Source organism: Phocoena phocoena, chromosome 2 (assembly GCF_963924675.1).
Source record: "Phocoena phocoena chromosome 2, mPhoPho1.1, whole genome shotgun sequence".
Taxonomy (NCBI): domain Eukaryota; kingdom Metazoa; phylum Chordata; class Mammalia; order Artiodactyla; family Phocoenidae; genus Phocoena; species Phocoena phocoena.
The window spans coordinates 59,644,757-59,667,341 of record NC_089220.1 but is presented as its reverse complement, the minus strand read 5'-3'; the positions used below and the strand labels follow the sequence as shown (position 1 = coordinate 59,667,341).

Sequence of the window (22,585 nt, the reverse complement as noted above, 5' to 3'; positions counted from 1 at the left end):
TAGCACTGTAACATTCTGCTTTATCGTTCTCTTTTCCTTCATACACACACACTTTTTCTTTTGCCAAACTTTTGAGAGTAAGTTACAGATACATCACCCTTTCCCCTAAATTCTTCAGTGTGTATCCTAAGAACAAAAACGTTCTCTTATGTAGCCCCAATGAATTACTAAATTAATGAAATTAAACATTGATAAAATACTATTATCCTATATGTAGACCATATTCAAATTTCCCCAGTTGTCTCAACAAGGTCCTCTATAGCAAAAATTTTCCTGATGGGATTTTATCCAGGATCATATATTGGCTTTAGATGTAATTCTCTTTAGTCTCCTTTAATCTTAACTGGTTACTAACACTTTCTTTGCCTTCTAAGACATTTTTGAAGAGTCTAAGCCAGTGGCTTTATAAAATATCCCTCAAATTGGTATGTCCAGTTGTTTCCTTAAGTAAATATTTTGAATTCCAAGTTAAGTTATACGTGCATATGGGGTTGGGGGTGTGTGCTGAGGGGCCATAAATAAATTGACATGTTTGCCAAGAATCAATACTTCCAGGTTCATGATGTGCAAATGAACAGACGTAAAGGAAAGCTCAGGGGGCACTTTTTCTTCAAAGGAATAATGTATTCCCTTAACATTCATCTAGGATTTTAAGTCAAAGCAAAGTTACAGCAGGACAATAAATCTCTCTACATACTACCCTCTGCTAAGTAACAGACCATCCAACACAACACTGTTTCATTAGGCCATGTCCGTCACTCACCAGAATAGTCTCATGGTTTTCAGAAATGAAGCTAGAGTTTAAATACAGTTCAATAAAATGAGAGTTACGATGCCTTCAGTGTCTATTTTCTAGGCTATGCCTAAATCAGGTTAAGTTTATACTGACCAACACTTTTCCTACCCAGACAATCAAATCCAAAACAAACAGAAAAAGACCAAAAGCCTGTTCAATTCTAGACTTACCTCACCTAAGAATCCTTTCCAGACTAACTTCATTCCAAAACGTCACTCAAAATAGGAAGCCAGTTTGGGAGCATGACCCAGAATAGTTTTGATATGTAAATCAAATCTCTTAACAAATACAACTTACTTCCTAGCAATGGTGGTCACTCGGATACGTCTCTGCCCACTTGAATGCTGATACTGAGTCACAAACTGGATTGCACCACGTCCTCCTTGAGGAATTGGAGCATTATGCTGTATAAATATAAAAGAGTAGAATCTAAGCAAGATCTATTACATTGTTGTCATACAGTCATGGACTGCATATCCTAGCACTAACAAAATTCATTCTAAAATCTATCAGAAGGATGCTTATTTCCAGTGCATACAAAACAGTGGTGATTTGCCACGTGAAAAAGAAACGGATTTGGGAGAGGAGAAAAATTATGGAGTGAGTCAAGCTAGGAAATCAATTTCAAGTAATATAAAATTCAGAGAAACATGAAAAAACAAAATGAAGGGAGAAGTGTAAAGAAATTAACAGATAAGAAAAGGCATAAGTGAGGCAATTTTGCCTAATAGTAACTGGATAAAAAGACACTGAGCTAACATAAAAAATAATGTCTTCTGCAGCAACATGGATGGACCTAGATAATCACACTAAGTGAAGCCAGCCAGACAGAGAAAGACATATATCATATGATATGGTTTATACGTGGAATCTAAAAAAACAATGATACAAATGAACTTATATACAAAACAGAAATAGATCCACAGACATAGAAAACAAACTTATGGTTACCAAAGGGGAAAGGGCAGGGGATAAATTAGGACTTTGGGATTAACAAATACACACTACTATATATAAAACAGATAACCAACAAGGACCTACTGTATAGCACAGGGAACTATACTCAATATTTTATAATAACCTATAAGGGAAAAGAATCTGAAAAAAGAATAGAAAAATATACATGTATAACTGAATCACTTTGTTGTACACCTGAAACTAACACAACATTGTAAATAAACTACAATTCAATTAAAAAAAAGAAAAAGAAATTGAGCTAAGTTCTCCTCCCCTAGGTACATAAGATGAAAACACAGCTTTGAGGAAGACAACCACATGATGAACAGATGACTAACAGAAAATCATTAATGAGAAGAGACCAATAGTAATATATGATAATGATCCTGAGAAAGAAAAAGTGGGGTGGTCAATAGGGAAACTTTCTTCATGCCCTTTGACAACATTCTTGCTTTGTTGTTGTTGTAACTGTTTGTCAATAAGAGCCACTATATTTTTCACAAATTTTAATGTAAAAAAAAATTCCTGCACCTGTCTTAGGAAGCCTGACTACTAATACTTTGTGGTTCATTTTATGCCTAATAACTATTGGTATATAAGTCAATAATTTATCCATTATATCATTCTTTAATATGATAACTTTTTCCTGCAGCAGCAGAAAAAAATCTTTCCAAATATTGGCATCTTTACCTTCCAATCTTTTTCTATAAGTTTTGATATATTAAACTTTCTCGTAGGAGGACTCAAATATTAAATGCCTTGAGACGCCTAGGAGGAACTAGATACCTAATTACAAAAATGCATAACTAGAACAGAATTTAAGATTTTATTTATGCTTCAATTTTTTATTAAAAACAAAAGAAAACTAAGACTAAAAGTTGGGTTGCCCAAGGTTGGGCATTTGCAGGTTTCCCTGACATCTCTATTATAGTATATCCTCTCACCAAGGAGTGTAGCCTTGAGAAACGGAAAATGACAAACAAAAACTCCAAAACAGAATAATCTTTGGGTCATAAGCTCTGGAAATATTCATGGCCTAAATAAAGTATTTTTTCAAATATACACTTCAATATTCAAATATAAAAAGTCATACCTGATTGACAACTTCAAAATATATGGCTAAGGTTGTAGTGGGACTGAGTCCACATATCTTCCATTGACAAGTGCCACCTGTTCCTATCTCCTATAAAAATAAAACACAGTATGTTTGAAAACCAGAGAATATAGTTTATTACTATATATATATATTAAGGTGAAAAAGTAGAAAAAAATACCAGTAAGAAAAAATCTATTTCAGGTTTCTAATTCAATAAATGTTAGAGGTTTAAGATTTTTTTAAGATCATATAAATATACTATGAAATAAACTTAAGCAATTTTTACACAAATAAAATTATAATTAATTCAAATTCTTGCTAAGTAACTTACAAAAGTATTGATACAAGTTCTTCATATTGTAGACTTTAAAAATATACACCATTTAATGAAGTAATTACAACTAACATTATCCTTCTATCCAACTATTTAATCTGTGTAAAGAGATAGTGATTTAACATATAACATACGCATATATGAATATAGGTTCTCTGGATCAGAACTGTGTAATTTAAGCAGTCTAATTCCCAAGAAAACTTCTTAGATATAAGTTTTTCCATGCAAACTGCTTAAAATTAATTTTTAAACTCTGTCATTGTAAAGATGATTGCACACTTTGTTATTTGTCCCATCATCCTCTCCACAGCTACATGATTCTACTATTTCAAAGTGCCTTATATGTCCACTAGATGTGATAAAAGAAAAGAAAGGAATTGAAGCTTAAAAGCTTAAATCTGCTGGCTACTTTGACGGAAATTCTACTAACGAAAAAAATTTCAGAATTAATTTTGACTTTCAGGAGTCTCCAAATTTCTAAATCATAGTTGTTGTTGTTTTTTCAGGCACGCTGGGCAAGGAATAACTTAGGCATAAAAAATAGAAGACTAGTGACAGTACAAAAGTTTTAATTTAAGAGTGGATGGGAAAAGGGGTATGTGGAAAGAACAACAACAAATAGAGGTATACCAATGGAAGCTGAGCCACATTCTACTGTAAAACAGCCCACACAATAATTTTGAAAGGAATGCTATAGACTGCCACCCCAGGTCTCTCTTGGATCTGCCCTGAGAATTAACTGTATTTTCTTTTTAGAATAAAGATGACTTACATTTTCAGACACACAGGGTCCTTTAGAATTGAGAGACACACAGGGTCCAATAGCTCCTGAAATCTTTATTTCCCTTGAGGTCTGCAAAATAAGAATATATTGTCAGTCCTCCATATCAGTGGGTTCCACAGCTGCAGGTTCGACCAACCTCGGATTGAAAATACTTGAAAAAAAGTTTTTCAGAAAGCTCCAAAAAGCAAAACTAGAATTTGCTGTGCACAGGCAACTAATTACATAGCATTTACATTTTATTAGGTATTATAAGTAATCTAGAGATGATTTAAAGTATGTGGGAGGATGTGTGTAGGTTACATAAGAATATTACACCATTTTATAGAGGACTTGAGCATCTGCAGTGGTGGTGTGGGGGAGGTGTCCTGGAACCAGTCCCCTTCAGATACCAAGGAATGACTCTAGTACACTTTGGTGTACCACCTCCTATTTTAACTCCCATTGAAAATCTGTCACCAAGACTGGTTTCTTTCCAATCTCCACTAACCCCCAAATTTAAGCTAATGTTATCTTCTATCTAAAAATTTGGAAGCCCAACTCAAGTTTTCTTACATGAGATTCTTTTTCCTGACAAATCCTGAATACCACTATCAAGACAAATTTTACCCCAAACACTGTTCTTCATTAACCTATAAGGGCTTCCTCTGCCTACACATGCATCTCCAAACTACAACCAAACCACACAATTAAAACTATTTCACTTACATTCCAATACAAACCATCCACTCTCACTGGGCAGTCTTCCCAAACATACCATGCTGATTTCTCACCTCTGTGCCTCTCTTCACACTGGGCTCCCAATTAAAATCATTCTCCTCAACCAAGTTAAACTCTGCCATGTTTCAAAATCCACTCTAAGTCACTGTAAAACCATCTAGGATAAATTGTATGCTGCATACATTCATTTTTCTTCCCTAAACCTTTACAGCTCTTTTATAATCTACTATTGTTTCATTCAATCACATGTGTTAATCTTGTCTTTCTATCAAGAATAAGTTCTTTATAAGAATACCTGTACCTTAGATATTCCCTGAGATCTCTACAATTTCCTAGCTTAATGCTGGACATATAGCAAGCATTCATTGAAATAAGAAGATTAACAAGAAATATTTAATAATTCAAAATCAATGTGCTTGTAAGACACTTAAAAATAACACTAAACCTTTGGGTTTCTTGAATCCCAAATTTGAAATGAATGATAGAATTGAATAATATCAACAACTTACCAAAAACAATTACTGATTATCCAAATAAAACAGAAAATGTTTCTCTTAAGTTAGATACCAACTCCTGCAATTAAAGAATCTAGCACTAACATAAGCAAATTTAGCACTAAAAGAACCATACAGGCATACCTTGGAGATATTGTGGTTTTGGTTCCAGACCACCACAATAAAGCAAATATTGAGAATAAAGAGAATCAAACCAATTTTTTTATTTCCCACAAAGTTATGTTATATAACTTTATGTTACATAAAGTTATATTTATACTACACTGTAGTCTATTAAGTGTGCAATAGCATTATGTCTTAAAAAACAATATACATAGCTCAATTTTTAAATGCTTTATTGCTAAGAAATGCTATCATCTGAGCCTTCAGTGAGTCATAAACTTTTTGCAGGGAGAGGGTCTCGCCTCGATGTTGATGGCTGCTGACTGATCAGGGTGATGGTGGTTGCTGAAGGTTGGGGTGACTGTGGCAATTTCTTTTTTCTGTTTCTTTTTTTTGAAGTATAGTTGATTTACAATGTTGTGTTAATTTCTTCTGTACAGCAAAGTGATTCAGTTACACAAATACACACATTCTTTTTTATATATTCTTTTCCATTATGGTTTATCATAGGATATTGAATACAGCTCTCTGTGCTATACAGTAGGACCTTGTTGTTTACCCATTCCATATATAATAGCTTACATCTGCTAACCCCAACTTCCCACTCCATTCCTCCCCCAGCCCCCTGCCCCTTGGCAACCACGAGTCTGTTCTCTATGTCAGTGAGTCTGTTTCTGTTTTGTAGATAGGTTCCTTTGTGTCATATTTTAGATTCCACATATAAGTGATATCATATGGTATTTGTCTTTCTCTTTCTTACTTACTTCACTTAGTATGATAATCTCTAGTTACATCCATGTTGCTGCAAAGGGCATTCTTTCTTTCTTTCTTATGGTTGAGTAGTATTCCATTGTGTATATGTACCACATCTTCTTTATCCATTCATCTGTCGATGGACATTTGGGTTGTTTCCATGTCTTGGCTATCATGAATAGTGCTGCTATGAACATTGGGGTGCATGTATCTTTATGAATTAGAGTTTTGTCTGGATATATGTGGCAATTTCTTAAAATAAGACAACAATGAAGTTTGCTGCATTGAATGACTCTTCCTTTCACAGTTTCTCTGTAGCATGCAATGCTGTTTGATAGCATTTTACCCACAGTTGAACTTCTTTCAAAATTGGAGTCAGTCCTCTCAAACCCTGTCACTGCTTTATCAACTAAGTTTATGTAATATTTTAAATCCTGTCATTTCAACAATCTGTACAGCATCTTCATCAGTAGATTCCATTTCAAGAAACCACTTTCTTTGCTCATCCATAAGAAGCAACTCCTCTCCATTCAAGTTTTATCATGAGGTTGCAGCAGTTCAATCACATCTTCAGGCTCTACTTCCAACTCTAGTTCTCTAGCTGTTTCCACTACATCTGCAGTTACATCTTCCACTGAAGTCTTGAACCCCTCACATTCATCCATGAGGGCTGGAATCAACTTCTTTCAAGCTCTTGTTAAGACTGATATTTTGACCTCTTCCCATGAATCACAAATGTTCTTAATGGCATCTGAATGGTGAATTCTTTCCAGAAGGTTTTCAATCTACTTTGCCAAGATTCATCAGAGGAACCACTGTCTATGGTAGCTATAGCCTTATGAAATGTATTTCTTAAAAAATAAGACTTGAAAGTTGAAATTACTCCTTGATCCATGGACTGCATAATGGATGTTGTGTTAGCAGGCATGGAAACAACTTGAATCTCACTGTCCATCTCCAACAGAGCTCTTAGGTGACCAGGTGCATTGTCAATGAGTAGTAATATTTAAAAAAGATTCTTTTTTTTCTGAGTGGTAGGTCTCAACAGTGGGTTTAAAATATTCAGTAAACCATGTGGTAAACAGATATGCTGTCATCCAGGCTATGTTGTTCCATTTACAGAGCACAGGCAGAGTAGATCCTTAAGGGCCCAAGGATCTCGAGAAATGGTAAATGAGTATTAGGTCAACTTAAACTCACTGACCGCATTAGTCCCTAACAAGAGAGTCAGCCTGTCCTTTGAAGCCCACCACTGACTTCTCTCTAGCTATGAAAGTTCTCAATGGCATCTTCTTCCAGTAGAAGGTTGTTTCATCTACACTGAAAATCTGTTGTTTTATGTAGCCACCACCTTTATTATCTTAGTTAGATCTTCTGGATAACTTGCTGCAGCTTCTACATCAGCACTCGATGCTTCCCCTTGCACTTTTATGTTACAAAGCTGGCTTCTTTCCTTAAACAACATGAACCAACTCTGCTAGCTTCAAACTTTTCTTCTGCAGCTTCCTCACCTCTCTCAGCCTTCCTAGAATTGAAGGGAGGACAGGACTTGCTCTGGATTAGGCTTTGGCTTAAGGGAACATTGTAGCAGGTTTGATCCTCTATCCAGACCACTAAAACTTTCTCCATATCAGCAGTCAGGCTGTTTTTCTTTCTTATCCTTTGTGTGTTCACTGGAGTAGCACTTTTAATTTCTTTTAAGATCTCCTCCTTTGCATTCACAACTTGACCAACTGTTTGGAACCAAGAGACTTAGCTTTGGCCTGTCTTGGTTTTTGACATGTCTTCCTCACAAAGCTTTTGATTTAAAGTGAGAGATGTGGGACTCTTCCTTTCACTTGAACACTTAGAGACCATTGTAGGGTTATTAATTGGCCTAATTTCAATATTGCTGTGTCTCAGGGAATAGAGAGGCCTGAGAAAAGGGAGAGAGACAAGGGAACGGCCAGCAGCTGCAGCAATCAGAACACACACATTTACTGATTAAGTTCACTGTCTTAAATGGGCACAGTTCATGGTGCCCCAAAACAATTACAATAGTAACATCAAAGATCACAGACCACAGATCACCATAACAAATATAATAATAATGAAAAAGTTTGAAATATTGTGAGAATTACCAAAATGTGACACAGAGACATGAAGTGAGCAAATGCTGTTGAAAAAATGGTGCCAGCAGACTTGCTCCACACAGGGTTGCCACAAACCTTCAATTTGTAAAAAAATGCAGTATCTGCGAAGCACAATAAAATGAGGTATACTTGCCAAGTATACTTAAAAAGTATACTTGCCTATACTTAAAATTTTTAATGCTATATAAACAAAAAATAGAGTTAAAGGAAATTTTACTTATATAATTTCCTCGTTTTAACAATTATTTAGAGATGCTCAAGTAAAATTTCATTGTACATTTAACGATGAACATTTTTCTGGTGAACAAATCTCTAACTCCAGGTTTCAATACAAAATAACCACTATTTTTAAAGCATATCTTGAATTTGATTGATGATGTTCTAAAATTATGATCAAGCCTACAAATTTCTCTCTTGGTAACATACCATACATGTCAAGTTTTGGTTCTTACCTTTATTTCTAATGTACCACCAAAGCCCATTTTAAACTGTCCATGCATATCTTTGGTAAAAACTCTTTGAAAAGTTTGCTTGAATAAGGAAGTGTTGAAAGAGTCACCCATTACCATGTATCCTCTGCATGGAAAGAGCAAAAAACAATGTGACACAAGGGTCCATGTGTAAAACCAAAAAAGTAAATTATTTTTCAACACTACCAACAAAATTTTAAAGATATTTCCCAAGATGTGTGATATTAACATTAATTTTAAAAACTCAATTATATGAAAATATCCCCATTCTGAGGGTACCTGAGGGTATTCTGAGGGTACCTGAGTGCCCCTAACACTTGTATCTGTCCTCAGTAATTTTTAAAAATTATTTTTTAAATAGGTAATACATCTATACATTACAAAATTCAAAAAGTACAAAAGGGTACATAGTAATATATGTGTCTCTCCCATCCCAGTTACCCAGTTCTCCCTACTGGTGAAGACATCTGACAGTTCACAGCATTCATTCTCATTCTTAGAAATAAATATCTCCATGTGTAGTGTGTGTATATGCAGATATTGTCTCTGTATGTCACACAACTTAACAGTGTTATACCCAGTGAATGAGAATACAGGCATATTTTGGGAGCATTTTCACTTTATGCACTTAAGTACTGTTAAATTTTTTTCAGTAACCATGTACCTTTATAAATTTTTTTAAGTTTTAAAAAACACTAACTGTCAAATAAAAACTATTCTGAGATGCCATTTCCACCCTAATAAATCAGCATATCAGTCTAACAACATATTCTGTTGATGAGGCTGTGGAAAAACGGGCATGCTCATAATTGCTTATGGGAATGGAAAATGGTGCAAACCCAATGCAAGGGAAGTTGACAGTATCTAACAAAATTACATATGTATTTTCTCTGTAATCCAGCCACCGCACTATTAGGAATCTATCCCAAAGATAATCGGGCAAACAAAAACCAAAAAGCAAAATACAGGCACAAGTCTATTCACTGAAGTACTATTTATAATAATAAAAGATTGGAAACAATCCAGATGACCATCTATTAGACTAGCTGAATAAAATACAGTACAACCACACAATGGAGTAATATACAGTTGACCCTTGAAAACCACAGGTTTTGAACTACGTGGGTCCACTTATGAGCGGATTTTTTTCAGTAGTAAATATTACAGAACTACACTATCCACTGATGGTTGAATCTGAGGATGCAGAACTGCAAATATAGAGGAACCACAGATATGGAGGGCCAACTAAAAATTATACTCAGACTTTCCACTATGCAAAGGGTCAGTTCCCCCAATCCTCAAATTGTTCAAGGGTCAACTGTACTACTACAACTGTACTATTATAAACCCATTTCCAAGATATCAGTAAAAAATGCAAAGTAGGGGAAGCTATGTAAAACTTTCTACTGTTTAAATTAAAAGGCGGATACATATATACAACATGAGTACAAACATTTACATGTATTTGCTCATCATATTTTTAAAATATTTTAAGTAGTTTTTAAAATAACAATAAAACAATCAAAAATTACATTAGGCAAAAGAAAGAAAACTGATGTGGTATAATTAATCAATGGAAATTTTATTTTTGATACTGCTAAAGTCCTAATTTATGTTATCTCTGATGCTATTATAGATTGTATGCTGTTAAATTTTGTTTGCTTTTTTTTTTTTTTTTTTTTTCTTGCGGTACACGGGCCTCACTGGAGTGGCCTCTCCCGTTGCAGAGCACAGGCTCCGGACGCGCAGGCTCAGCGGCCATGGCTCACGGGCCCAGCCGCTCCACGGCATGTGGGATCTTCCCGCACCGGGGCACGAACCCGAGTCCCCTGCATCGGCAGGCGGACTCTCAACCACTAGCGCCACCAGGGAAGCCCTGTTTGCTTTTTATAGTAGACCCTTGAACAATGCGGAGTTTAGGGCACAGACCCTTATGTGCAGTCAAAAATCTGTGTAAAACTTTATAGTCAGCCCTCCGTATCCATGGTTCCACATCCTTGGAGTCAACCAACCAAGGATCATGTAGTACTATAGTATGTATATATTGAAAAAAATCCACATATAAGTGGACCTGTGCAGTTCAAACCCATGGTGTTCCAGGGTCTACTCTATTTGTTACTGTTATACAAAAATATAGTTGAATTTTGTACACTGACCTTGATTTAGAAGTCTTGACAACTTAACACACTAATTCTAATAGTTTGCATGTAGATTTTTTCAGATTTTCCACTTTTGCAAACATGTCATCTAGAACAATCTATGTTATCACTAAACCTAGTAAAACATCCTAAAATAATAGCAACATATACCATACCCTACTTATCCACTCCCTTTTACAGCAAACCTCTATGAAAGAGCTGTCTATACCTTTACTACTCAGTGTTGCCCTTGGTCCAACAACATTAGCATCACCAAGGGTCTTGTTCGAAAAGCAGAATTTCAAGTCCCATCCTATGCATACTAAATCCAGAATCTATATTTTAACAAGATATCCAACTGACTTGTACATGTGAAATGAAAGTCTGAGAAGCTCTGGTCTATGTCAGCTGCTTCTGATCCCCTCCTCCTGTTCCTTTTCTTATTCACTCTAAGTCAATTTTCAGTGCTCTTAGGAAGGTCACCAATGACCTTCGTAGTGTTAAATTACACAATCTTACAATCTCATCCACTTTTATTGCTTTAAAAAACCAAAAATAGGGACTTCCCTGGAGGCGCAGTGCTTAAGAATCCACCTGCCAATGCAGGGAACACGCGTTCAATCCCTGGTCTGGGAAGATCCCACATGCCGCGGAGCAACTAAGCCCGTGTGCCACAACTACTGAAGCCCATGTACTCTAGGGCCCATGCTTCACAACAAGAGAAGCCACTGCAATGAGAAGCCCGCACACCGCAATGAAGAGTAGCCCCTGCTTGCTGCAACTAGAGAAAGCCTGTGCACAGCAACCCAATGCAGCCAAAAAAAAAAAAAAAACCACGGCAATATTCTGACAACTCCCACATTTATATCTCTAGATATAAATTCAGACCTATCTTCTGCATTGTAGGTTCTAATATCCAACTGCCTACTCAACCTCTCCCCATGGATGTCTACTGGCATCTCAAACCAAACATGTTCAAAACTGAACTCCTAATATTCTCCCCAAATGTTCTTCCTCCCAGTCTTACCCATTTCAATAAAGGACAACTCAATCCTTCTAGACTTATTTGGTTTTCTCAAACCCCAGATCCAACCTCCTAGCAAATTCTGTCTTCTAAATATACCCCAAATCCAACCACTTCTCACCAGCTGTGATGCCACCACTTGATATTCCTGTGTCCCTCTACGTACTAAAGACAACTAAAGTCAAATGATCCTTTTAAAGCATTAAGTCAGATCATATCACTCCTCTCCTGAAAACTCTCTAATGACTTCCCATCTCACTCAAAGAAAAATCCAACAAACTAGGAATAAGAACATACTCAACCTGATAAAGGCATCTACAAAAATCCACAGCTAACATTATACTTAATGGTGAAGGATAAAATGGTTTCTCCCTAATATCAAGAACAGGCAAATCTATAGGGACAGAAAGTAGTTTAGTGGTTGTCTAGGCTGAAAGGGGGAGGGGGAGGAAGGAGAAATGGGAAGTGACTGCTAATAGGTACAGGGTTTCTTGCTGGGATAATGTAAATGTCCTAAAATAAAATCATGGTGATGGGTAGAATATACTAAAAGAAAAAAAAAAACATTAAATTACATGCTTTAAATGAGTAAATTTTATAGTATGTGAATTATATCTCAAAAAAGCTACCAAAATAATAATATAAAACAATGACTGAAGGGTATGAAGATGATCTTTTCAAACAGAACTTGTGCCTTTTTAACTGTATTTTAGAAAAAATTTAAAGTAAGTTTTACTGAAAGGAGTATCAAAAACTGTTAATAGCTGTTGCCCTGGAGTGGCAGGATCATGACCATTTTTTTTTCCATTATTGGTTTATATTTGTAAAGTGTCGTTATTAGTTTATAACTGCAATACTTGTAAAAATGTATATACATACCCAGTAAGGTTAGGACAGCATTTCATCTCCAGGAGACCTGTCTGATCTAATGCACATGCATAGATATCAATAACATGACCAGTCGTAGCAGCGCGATTAGCCAATGCTTCAAAATGCTACAACAGATTTTTTAAGATCAAATCAAAGTAATGTACAAACTTAATCATCCTATAAATCTTTTGCCATTAATAAATCAAAATGATCTAAGAAATACTAAAAGAATAATCCATAATAATTTAAGTGTGATTTGTTCTAATTTAATTTTCTATAACATCTCATAAAATGATACGATAACTTCTAATAATCTGACACTTTCACATTCTTTGCTTTAAATGTCATTCATTCTAAATGAACTCCTAAATTTCGAGCTAACCTTGAAGAAAGGCATGTTGCTCTTCATACATACATGATGGAAGAACAACACAGAACTCTTTTTCCTGGATAAATCTATACTCAAGTAACATGAAAAATAGACAACAGCAAAAGCATTAAGATAAACAAACATAAAACTTCTTTTGAAGCTCTAAGAAATACTCCAAATTCAAAAGGGAAATTAGGTGACAGGAAAAAAAGCATCCATTAATAGTGACAAAAATTATCTGTTATTAATTACACCCTAAAAATATAATAATGACTACCAAAAAGAAATATGAGATAATACAGGACAACTAAACTAAAATTGTAAACTCTAGACAATTTTTTTAAAAAGGGGGGGAGGGATGGGACATTAACAAGCAGAACCAATACAAGGGTATCAAGAATCAACAGTAGTGAAAATGTACTGACACAAACCCAGATAAAATTGAAGTTACATGAACAGAGAACAACTTATGAGAAAATGACGGACTATTCAAGCTATGAACAATATACACATCTAAAGGGCAGCCTCCTGGAAATGAAAAATTAGAAAATTCAAGAAATTCTTCCTGATGGGAAAGACATTCTTTAACATGAATATTAAAAAAGACACAGGTTTTCTCTCAGGAGTAGTTTTTAAAGAGACACCTATTGGTGCCCCTTATTAAGTTTTTAAATATTTAAAACCAGAAAAAATATAACAAATTATCAAGGAAGAAAAAGACTATTTCTCTAATTCTGAGGAGCAGTTGCAGTATCATCACAATATCAGATTTATCAGAAAGTAATTATATTCTTCCTCTTCCATCAAATGAATTTTTCTAATAAGGCAAAAGGACTTAAAAACCAAAATTACCTTAGTTCCCTTTTTAACATATTTTGCATTGTCTTTTTCAATGTCATGCCATGATCTTATGGGTGTCTTCAATTCGTCTCCAACCACCATTCCAGGCCCCTGAGTGGCTGGACCACCAATGAACATCATGATACGAGCACCAGTGTTGGGAAAAGTACACTATCAGGAAAAAGTAATTCATGAGAAGAGCTTAAAGGAAAACATATGGATATACATTTATGATAGTGAATTTTTATATATTCTTTCTAGATAACAGGGAAGCATACATTTTCCAAGAATAATCAAATGTTTAAAACAAAATTTAAAAACAAGATGTTTGTGTGAATATCTTTCTTTTGAAATCCTATTCTAATAGCAATGCCTTCCTAATTTTAAAATAATCTATAAACCTGATCCCTATAAGCAAGGATGTTTCTAGTACTAGATAGGGAAGAGTAGGAAAAGAAGAAGAAAAGAGGGTATCTTTTTCTGTTTGGTTGTTATTTTTGTTTTCTATGCTTAAAATACATGCACAACTTTTATTTCTAATTCAAACTGATGGATTGAGTACTTCAATCTACCTCCCCCTTCTTCCCAAGATGCCAGTGAAATGATATAAATGGTACTGTTTAAAAAATAAATAAGAAAGTACTATCAGCAGACTAGAAATTTTGAGGAATCCAAACAACAGATTGTACTGGATTGACGAAAGAATTTTAACTATATATATTATGTATAATTTAAAATATATATATGTACATATATATATACCAAAAGTAAGCCAGATCTTCCCAAGGGAAAATCTTAAAAACTCTACATTTAGAGTCAAAAAAACACAAAAAGTAGCAATGGGCCAAAGAAGTGCAGTCAGCTCCAGAAACAGCAGCTAATGACAACAGATTTTAGCAATTCCTAAGAAGAGCTCTCTGAGAAAAGTAGGCAATCTTCCCAGAGAAGGTTCTCAGCATAGAAATTGGTGGCTGAAAGATACAGAACACATGTTACAATGACTATCAAAACAAATATGACAACTCTCGAGAGATTCTAGAATTAAAATCATGGCAAAAGTAAAAATACCTCAAGGAATGGGCTAAAAAGCATGTCTGAAGACCAAGTTAGAGATATGGAAAATAAACTTGAAGAAACCTCTAAGAAATAGGAGCAAAGGAAAACATGAGGAAAAAAAATAAAGATATGAAGAAATGCAGAAGTCCAGCATCAATCTAATGAATATAGAATAAAAAAGAAAAAAAGAAAGTAAGCTGAAGAATGACAGGAGTCTTAATGAAAGGACCTACCAACAACCAAACATAATTAATGAAAAATAATCAAACCTAAACACAACCTAATGAAATTTCAGAACTCTAAAATTAAAGAGAACATTCTAAAAATGTTCAGTGGGAAAAATAAGTTTCCTGAAAAGGACTAAGAATGAGACTACATCAAATTATCCAATAAACTATCTGTTAGAATACTAGCGAGGAATGGCTCAAAGATCCTATTGAAGACAGGGACCCAAAGTACAAATGAAGTGAGAAGGAAAAATTTAAAAACATTTTTAGACATGCAAGAACTCAGAAAATTTACAATAAACAAAAGAACTGAGTACAATCCAAAAGAAACAGGGAATCTAGAAAAAAAGAAATTTAAAGGTATCCTAAGACTTTAATACATGAAAGATTCCCCAGCAAGCAGCAAAACTGCAATTACAAAGAATTACATCTCCTTCTCTATGTGTATAACCACTCTATTCCACAATTAACAATATTTATATATCATATTTGAAATGCTTTTATTTCTAATTTCTATAAGCAGTTTTTGAACAAAAATACACAGTGCATTTTCAAGCTACATTATAGCTTCAGAAAAGAATGTCAATGATATATACTTTGATGATAATTTTAAAAATTCATGATTAACAAATCTAGGCAAGAGCAAGGAAAACTGCCTTTTACTTTTCATTTTTATACATCCTTGCATATTTGAATGTTTTTATTAGATATACTTATTACTTCTATAACATTCTTAAACTAGATTAATAAACAAATAAAAATACTGTTTTCATACTGGGTATCATCCTGCTGAGGTAACAGCAGTCATGTAAAGCTGAAACATCAGTAAAGAACAAGAACAAATTAAAGTATACAAACCACACACCTTCATACCTAGAACTCAAAAAGCATTCAAACTTCAAGTTACTTATAAGTAAAAAATAAATAAATAAACACTAAGTCCCAGTGAGCTATCTCCCATGCAAGCCTTCACACAAGCAAGGGCAGTTTGGGGAAAAGTACAAGGAAGAAAGAAGGAAGCTAGCAGCCAGCATAGAACAACTGCCAGATTCAAATGAAAACTTATTAAGGGGCACTAAAGAACAGCAAGAAAATAATCAAGAGCATGAAAATGAAATAAATAAGAATAAAAGATCAGAGATAAAGTGGTTGAAATAGAAAACAAGCAAAGATCCAATTTATGTATAATTGGAGTTCTTAAAGAAGATAAACAAAACAATGAAAAAACTAACATTTAAAACTGTAATACAAGAAAACTTTATAGAAACAAAATACTTGAATACACATATAGAAAAGGATCACCAGGCACTAGAGAAAATTAACCCACAGGACATACTAGTAATACTCCAAGCAAATGATCAAGTAATTTACAAGGGCAAGAGAATTAGGCTGGCATAATTGCATAAGCTCAATCTACTCATGATTAAAGATCAGAAAAACCCAAATTGAGAGTCCTTCTACAAAATAACTAGCCTATACTCCTAAAAAGTATCGTCATGAAACACAAAGAAAAACTGTGGAACTGTTCCAGAATAAAGGACACCAAAGAGACGTGACAAGTGAATACAATATACAGTATTTTTAGGATAACTGGTGAAATCTGAATAAAGTTTAAAGATTAGAAAATAGTGTTATATCAATGTTAATTTCATGATTGTTAAATGAACTGCGGTTATACAAAGGAATGTTCTTATGTAATTAAGAAATGCACACTAAAGAACTTAGAAGTAAAGGGACATCACATTTGTAACTGACTTTCAAATGGTTTTTTAATATTTATATGTGTGTAACATATAAATAGATACCTATATATAGCTACATCTATAGTTATAGAGAGAGCACACTATATAAATATCTGGAGAGAGAAGGATAAAGCAAATGTAATAAAATGTTAACATCTGAGGAATCTGGGTGAAAGGTTTAAAGGAATTCTTTGAACCATTCTTGTAACTTTTCCATATGTTTGGAATTATGTCAAAGTAGAAAGTTAAAAGAATAAAAAATGATAGTAACAGATAACTCACTGTAAAAAATAGGAAACCACGAATCCACAGTGATATTAATAAATGAATTGAAAGTTTGATGAAGAATAGGATATTTGCATGGTTTCAAAGATCCTCACCATCTAATGTTTATTAATTACAAAAGGAGGGGAAATAAGAGTAATTTTACAGTGGAGAAACCTGGCAGACACACCTTAATGAGTGATCAAAGTCATAATCATCAATAATGGGCAAATGAAAATCAGGTGCCACCTGAGAGGATACAGTAAGAACAGACGATTACTTCTGTGATATTCCTTCCAATGATGCAATACCTCAATCTAACTGTGACGCTACATCAAGACAAACCTAATTTGAGAGACATTCTATATACTGGCCTGAATCTTCCAAAGTGCCAAGGTCATGAAAGTCAAGGAAAGGCTGAGGATCTATACCAGGCTAAAGGAGACTAAACAGACATAACCACTACATACATGCCTCTGAATTAAATCCTTTCAGTAAAAGAAATTATTGAGATAACCAGTGAAACTTGAATGAGTTTTGAGAATTAGATGGTAGCAATGTATCAGTGTTATGTATTGTATAATACATCAGTGTATGTATCATATATTTCAAAACCTGACTTTGAAAGTTGTATTATGGTTATGTAGGAGAATATCCTGGTTTATAGGAAATACAACTAAAGTATTCAAGGGGTTGGTAACATCACTTCAGCAACTTAATTTCAAATAGTTCAGAAAAAAAGTCCTTTGCAGCTTTTCTATACATTTAATAACATTTCAAATTTTAAAAAACAGTTTTTAAAAAACTCTTCTAATTACAAAGCTAATATATGTCAAGTGTAAAATTTTCAAATTCTACTTAAAAGTAAAACTCTCCTTAACCCACCACTGTTAACAATTCGGTAAATATCCCTCCAGAAGCCTCTCTATACACAAAAGGATATACCACAGATCAAACTTTAAATAAAATCACATATGCGCTGTCCTATGACCTGATTTTTCCACCCAACATTATCTTGTACATATCATTCCATACACACACATACACATTTACATTCCAAAACAAAGCTATTGTCACTACCTCAAGTAGTCCTACAGCTATGGAAAGTGCCACCCCAGAGGAACGCAAAGGTCTCTTTCCCTGTGGTACAGGCCACGGGTCTCGCTGCAGTTCTCCCAGAAGATCTGTGAGATTCATGTCTATTTTCTGTACTGGCTGTAAGAACCTGCAAAACAAAATTAAATAAAAATCCATTTATAAATGTTTGTGGGTGAGGGTTTAAGAAACAAATTGTCCACTTTCTTAAAAATAGAGAAAAATAATTTGAATACACAGTAGAACAATGGTTCGCAAACTTTTGTGTACATCAAAATTGGTGGGAGGGTTTGTTTTAACATAGATTGCTGGTTCCAAAGTTTTGTTTCAGTAAGTCTGGGGTGGTGACCAAAAATTTACCTTTCAAATAAGTTCCCAGGTGATGCTGCCCACTGGTGAAGAACCACACTGAGTACAACTACTATAAATAAAACACTCAAACCAAGTATTACTTTGAGACTGCATCTTCCTTTTACCAATCGAGTAAGTTTTAAGGTTACTGAATTAATTATGAGAAGATACATCAACTCAGTTTTAGTAAGACCACCTCTGATTAGTAAGTTTAGTGGAAAAAGCTACTCCAAGGCTAAGGAGGCAAAATGAAAAGTTTGTGGGGCACTATTTTTGTTTGGCTGCCTTCAACCACAAAAATTAAGTGTTTCTGAACTTAGAAAATCAAGAATATATCAAAACTAAAGAAACTCCTTACACTGTAATAATGAAAAACCAACCTTTTCAGCGATGTGATTCTACCTCAACTCTTTAAAAAGTATACTAATGCAATATTTATATTCCTAAAAATGTTTAACAATATAGTATCACTGAATCCCTACATTCAAGTTAAGGATATAGGATGCTTAAAATAGCCACATGAATTGTAAAATTCTCTTTGCCGTATTTATTACCTATTGGAAGGAGGTGGCTGCTGTACCTGAGGACCACGTGTTGCTTGAGTAACTGGTACTTTAGAGAGCCCCAGCATTTCCTGTAAAGAGATTATTTTTGTGATATCCATTTAATTACTCCTACAAAGATGTATCAGATATTTATGACATGCAAGGTGCTTCTGTAGGCAACAGGAACACAAAAATAAAGAACACAAAGTCTCTTCCCTCAGAAAGCAAAAGTTCTAGTTGGGGAGACTGTTAGGTAAACAGTAATACAATGAAATGATCATCATACGACAGCAAAGTACAAGGTGCTATGTGAGCAAAAAAGAGGGATACTAGCTCAGAAATATTTTATTTCTAATTAAGTAAAAATAAGTTACTGTATAACTTGAATGTCTATATTTCTTATCTTCATTCATTCCTTTCAGCAACTATATCTCAATGTGCCAGGTATCTAATGTTGAAAAAAATATATAGTCCCTGACCGTATGGAAATTTATATCTGGTGAAACAGACAAGAGTTAAATCATTAGCTAAATAAGTGTAAAATTGCAACTGTAATAAATATAAAGGAGAGATACAAGGAATTGTATTAATGGGGTTTATAAGGTACACACACCTTGTACGTCTATTCTTCTTAATTTTCTGACTTAATGCCTAACCAAACTGCCAGTTTTGTTCTGAATTTTAGATGTATGCAGAATTCCTCTCTAGACACATGAAAATAATGTTATTTTACTAAAATTTTCTTGAATCTAGAAATGCTTAATCATAAAGTAATAGAATAAAAGTATATAACAGAAAATCAGAAAGTCTAAAGATTTGCAAAAAAAAAAATATATTGAACCAATCCTGCAGTATTTCCTACACTGCTAGAATGAACAGCAACTTTTTACTGAGGACTTATGTGCCAGATTCTGTGCTAAACTCTTTGTATATATTATTTCCTCACAAAATATAATGAAGTAGATTTTTAAATTCCTGCCTTGCAAATGAAAACTGACACTCAGAAGGGCTAAGTAACTTGCCTAAGGTTACAAAACTAGTAAGTAGCAAAGCAAGATATTAGTCTAGATTTTGCTATGAAGCCCTGAAAGAGTTTACACTACACTGAGTGTTCTCACTTACATTATTTCATTTAGTATTAAAATAAAATAATCTGGTAAAATAGGTATTGTTTATTCCTTTCCATAGAAGAGGAGAAAACAAGCAAAGAGATCAGCCCAAGATCACACAACTAGAAGAGTTTAAGATTTGAATCCAGAACTATTTGGGGAACCAAGACCAGGCTCTCTTCAACAAGATGGGTAGAGAAGGAAGATAAAAACATTTTGATGGAGGAAAAAATTTAGTTTGCATGCATTCATTGTTTCAAAAAGGCAGATGTTTTATGTATTACATATATATTACATAATTTAAGTAAAATGTATTCTACAATCAGAACTAGAAATAAACTACTTTAAATAAATTTACAGTTTAAAAATAACAGTAATAGCAAACATCTAAAAGCACAATCCATTTAATTTTCATGACTGCCCTGTAAGATACATACCATTATTATCTCCCTTTACACATGAAAAAACTAAGGTATGGGCTTCCCTGGTGGCACAGTGGTTGAGAGTCCGCCTGCCGATGCAGGGGACACGGGTTCGTGCCCCGGTCCGGGAAGATCCCACGTGCCACGGAGCGGCTGGGCCCGTGAGCCATGGCCGCTGAGCCTGCGTGTCTGGAGCCCGTGCTCCGCAACGGGAGAGGCCACAACAGTGAGAGGCCCACGTACCGCAAAAAAAAACAAAAACAAAACTAAGGTACATAGAGGTTAAAACTTGCCCACTCTCTCTTGTCTCATGGAAACAAGTGATCCTCCCCTTCAAGGTACTCTGCTTCTTATGCTCTTGAAGGAATCCCTGTCATGTTTTGTGAAACCTCACTCTCCTCATCTCACTCTTCCTTTCACTCACCATCTTTAGTCTCTTTCTTTTTGTGTATAAACACATTCAAGTGTCCCTCCTAAAGTAAACCTCTTTAACTCAGTCCTCTCTCTCTCAAACTTTCACACTATCTCCTTCCCTACTTTCAACAACAAACCTCTTGAAAGAACACAGACTCTAATTTTCCCCACTTCCTCAAATCTTAATCACTACTATGATTCACTACCATATTCACTGTTCATTTATCCTCCCCCTCCAAACCTGCATATTCCTCCAGTATTTTCTGTCTCAGTTAACTGCAGCACCACTATCCTAGTCTGCTAAGCTTCAAATTAGTCATCCTCAAAATCTTTTTTTTTTTTTCATTTTGGGCTACCTGGATGCCTCCAAAGTCTGATTTCATATCTGTCTACTTTATACCAGGCTTATCAATCAGGGTAATTTCTCAACTGGGGGTTGTATAAGAATCACTTAGAGGAACTTCCCTGGTGGCACAGTGGTTAAGAATCCACCTGCCAATGCAGGGGACACAGCTTTGAGCCCTGGTCCGGGAAGATCCCACATGCTGTGGAGCAACTAAACCTGTGCGCCACAACTACTGAGCCTGTGCTCTAGAGTCACGAGCCACAACTGCTGAGCCCGCAGGCCTAGAGCCCGTGCTCCACAACAAGAGAAGCCAATGCAATGAGAAGCCTGCGCACTGCAATGAAGACTCAACACAGCCATAAATAAATACATAAATTTATTAAAAAAAAAAAAAAAAAGAATCCGCCTGCCAATGCAGGGAACATGGGCTCGATCCCTGGTCCGGGATGATCCCACATGCCTCAGAACAACTAAGCCCGTGTGCCACAACTACTGAGCCTGTACTCTAGAGCCCACGAGCCACAACTACTGAGCCCACGTGCCACAACTACTGAAGCCCGTGAGCCTAGAGCCCGTGCTCGGCAGCAAGAGAAGCCACTGAATAAGAAGCCCATGCACCGCAGCAAAGAGTAGCCCCCACTCGCCGCAACTAGAGAAAGTCTGTACGCAGCAACGAAGACCCAGTGCGGCCAAAAATTAATTAATTAATTAATTTTAAAAAAGAATCACTTAGGGCTTCCCTGGTGGCGCAGTGGTAGAGAGTCCGCCTGCCGATGCAGGGGACATGGGTTCGTGCCCCGGTCCGGGAAGATCCCACATGCCGCGGAGCGGCTGGGCCCGTGAGCCATGGCTGTTGAGCCTGCGCATCCGGAGCCTGTGCTCCGCAACGGGAGAGGCCACAACAGTGAGAGGCCCGCGTACCGCAAAAAAAAAAAAAAAAAAAAGAATCACTTAGAAAGTTTTTCAAAACACTTACATGAACAATCTCTACCCTCTCAACTATCTTCCAGTTGAAGCACATATTCACTCACTTTCTTATGATCTATCAAAATCTCTGGACAGAAAAAGATTTTGAAAAATACACCAAGATGATCCTAGTATGTTACACATAACTCC

General features: G+C 35.3%; 1 protein-coding gene across 2 annotated transcripts in view; it reads right to left on the bottom strand.

Annotated features, from left to right (window-relative positions):
- SEC23A (SEC23 homolog A, COPII coat complex component) overlaps positions 1–22,585 on the bottom strand; it is a 61,015-nt gene that overhangs the window by 34,247 nt on the left and 4,183 nt on the right. For both annotated transcript variants that reach the window (XM_065900884.1, XM_065900892.1), the window contains exons 5-12: positions 19,188–19,267; positions 18,268–18,412; positions 13,911–14,069; positions 12,698–12,813; positions 8,639–8,762; positions 3,956–4,036; positions 2,847–2,936; positions 1,094–1,200 (exon numbers count right to left, since the gene is read on the bottom strand). In XM_065900884.1, coding sequence (XP_065756956.1) covers positions 1,094–1,200; positions 2,847–2,936; positions 3,956–4,036; positions 8,639–8,762; positions 12,698–12,813; positions 13,911–14,069; positions 18,268–18,412; positions 19,188–19,267 — 902 coding nt within the window. The remainder of the gene's footprint in view (positions 1–1,093; positions 1,201–2,846; positions 2,937–3,955; positions 4,037–8,638; positions 8,763–12,697; positions 12,814–13,910; positions 14,070–18,267; positions 18,413–19,187; positions 19,268–22,585) is intronic.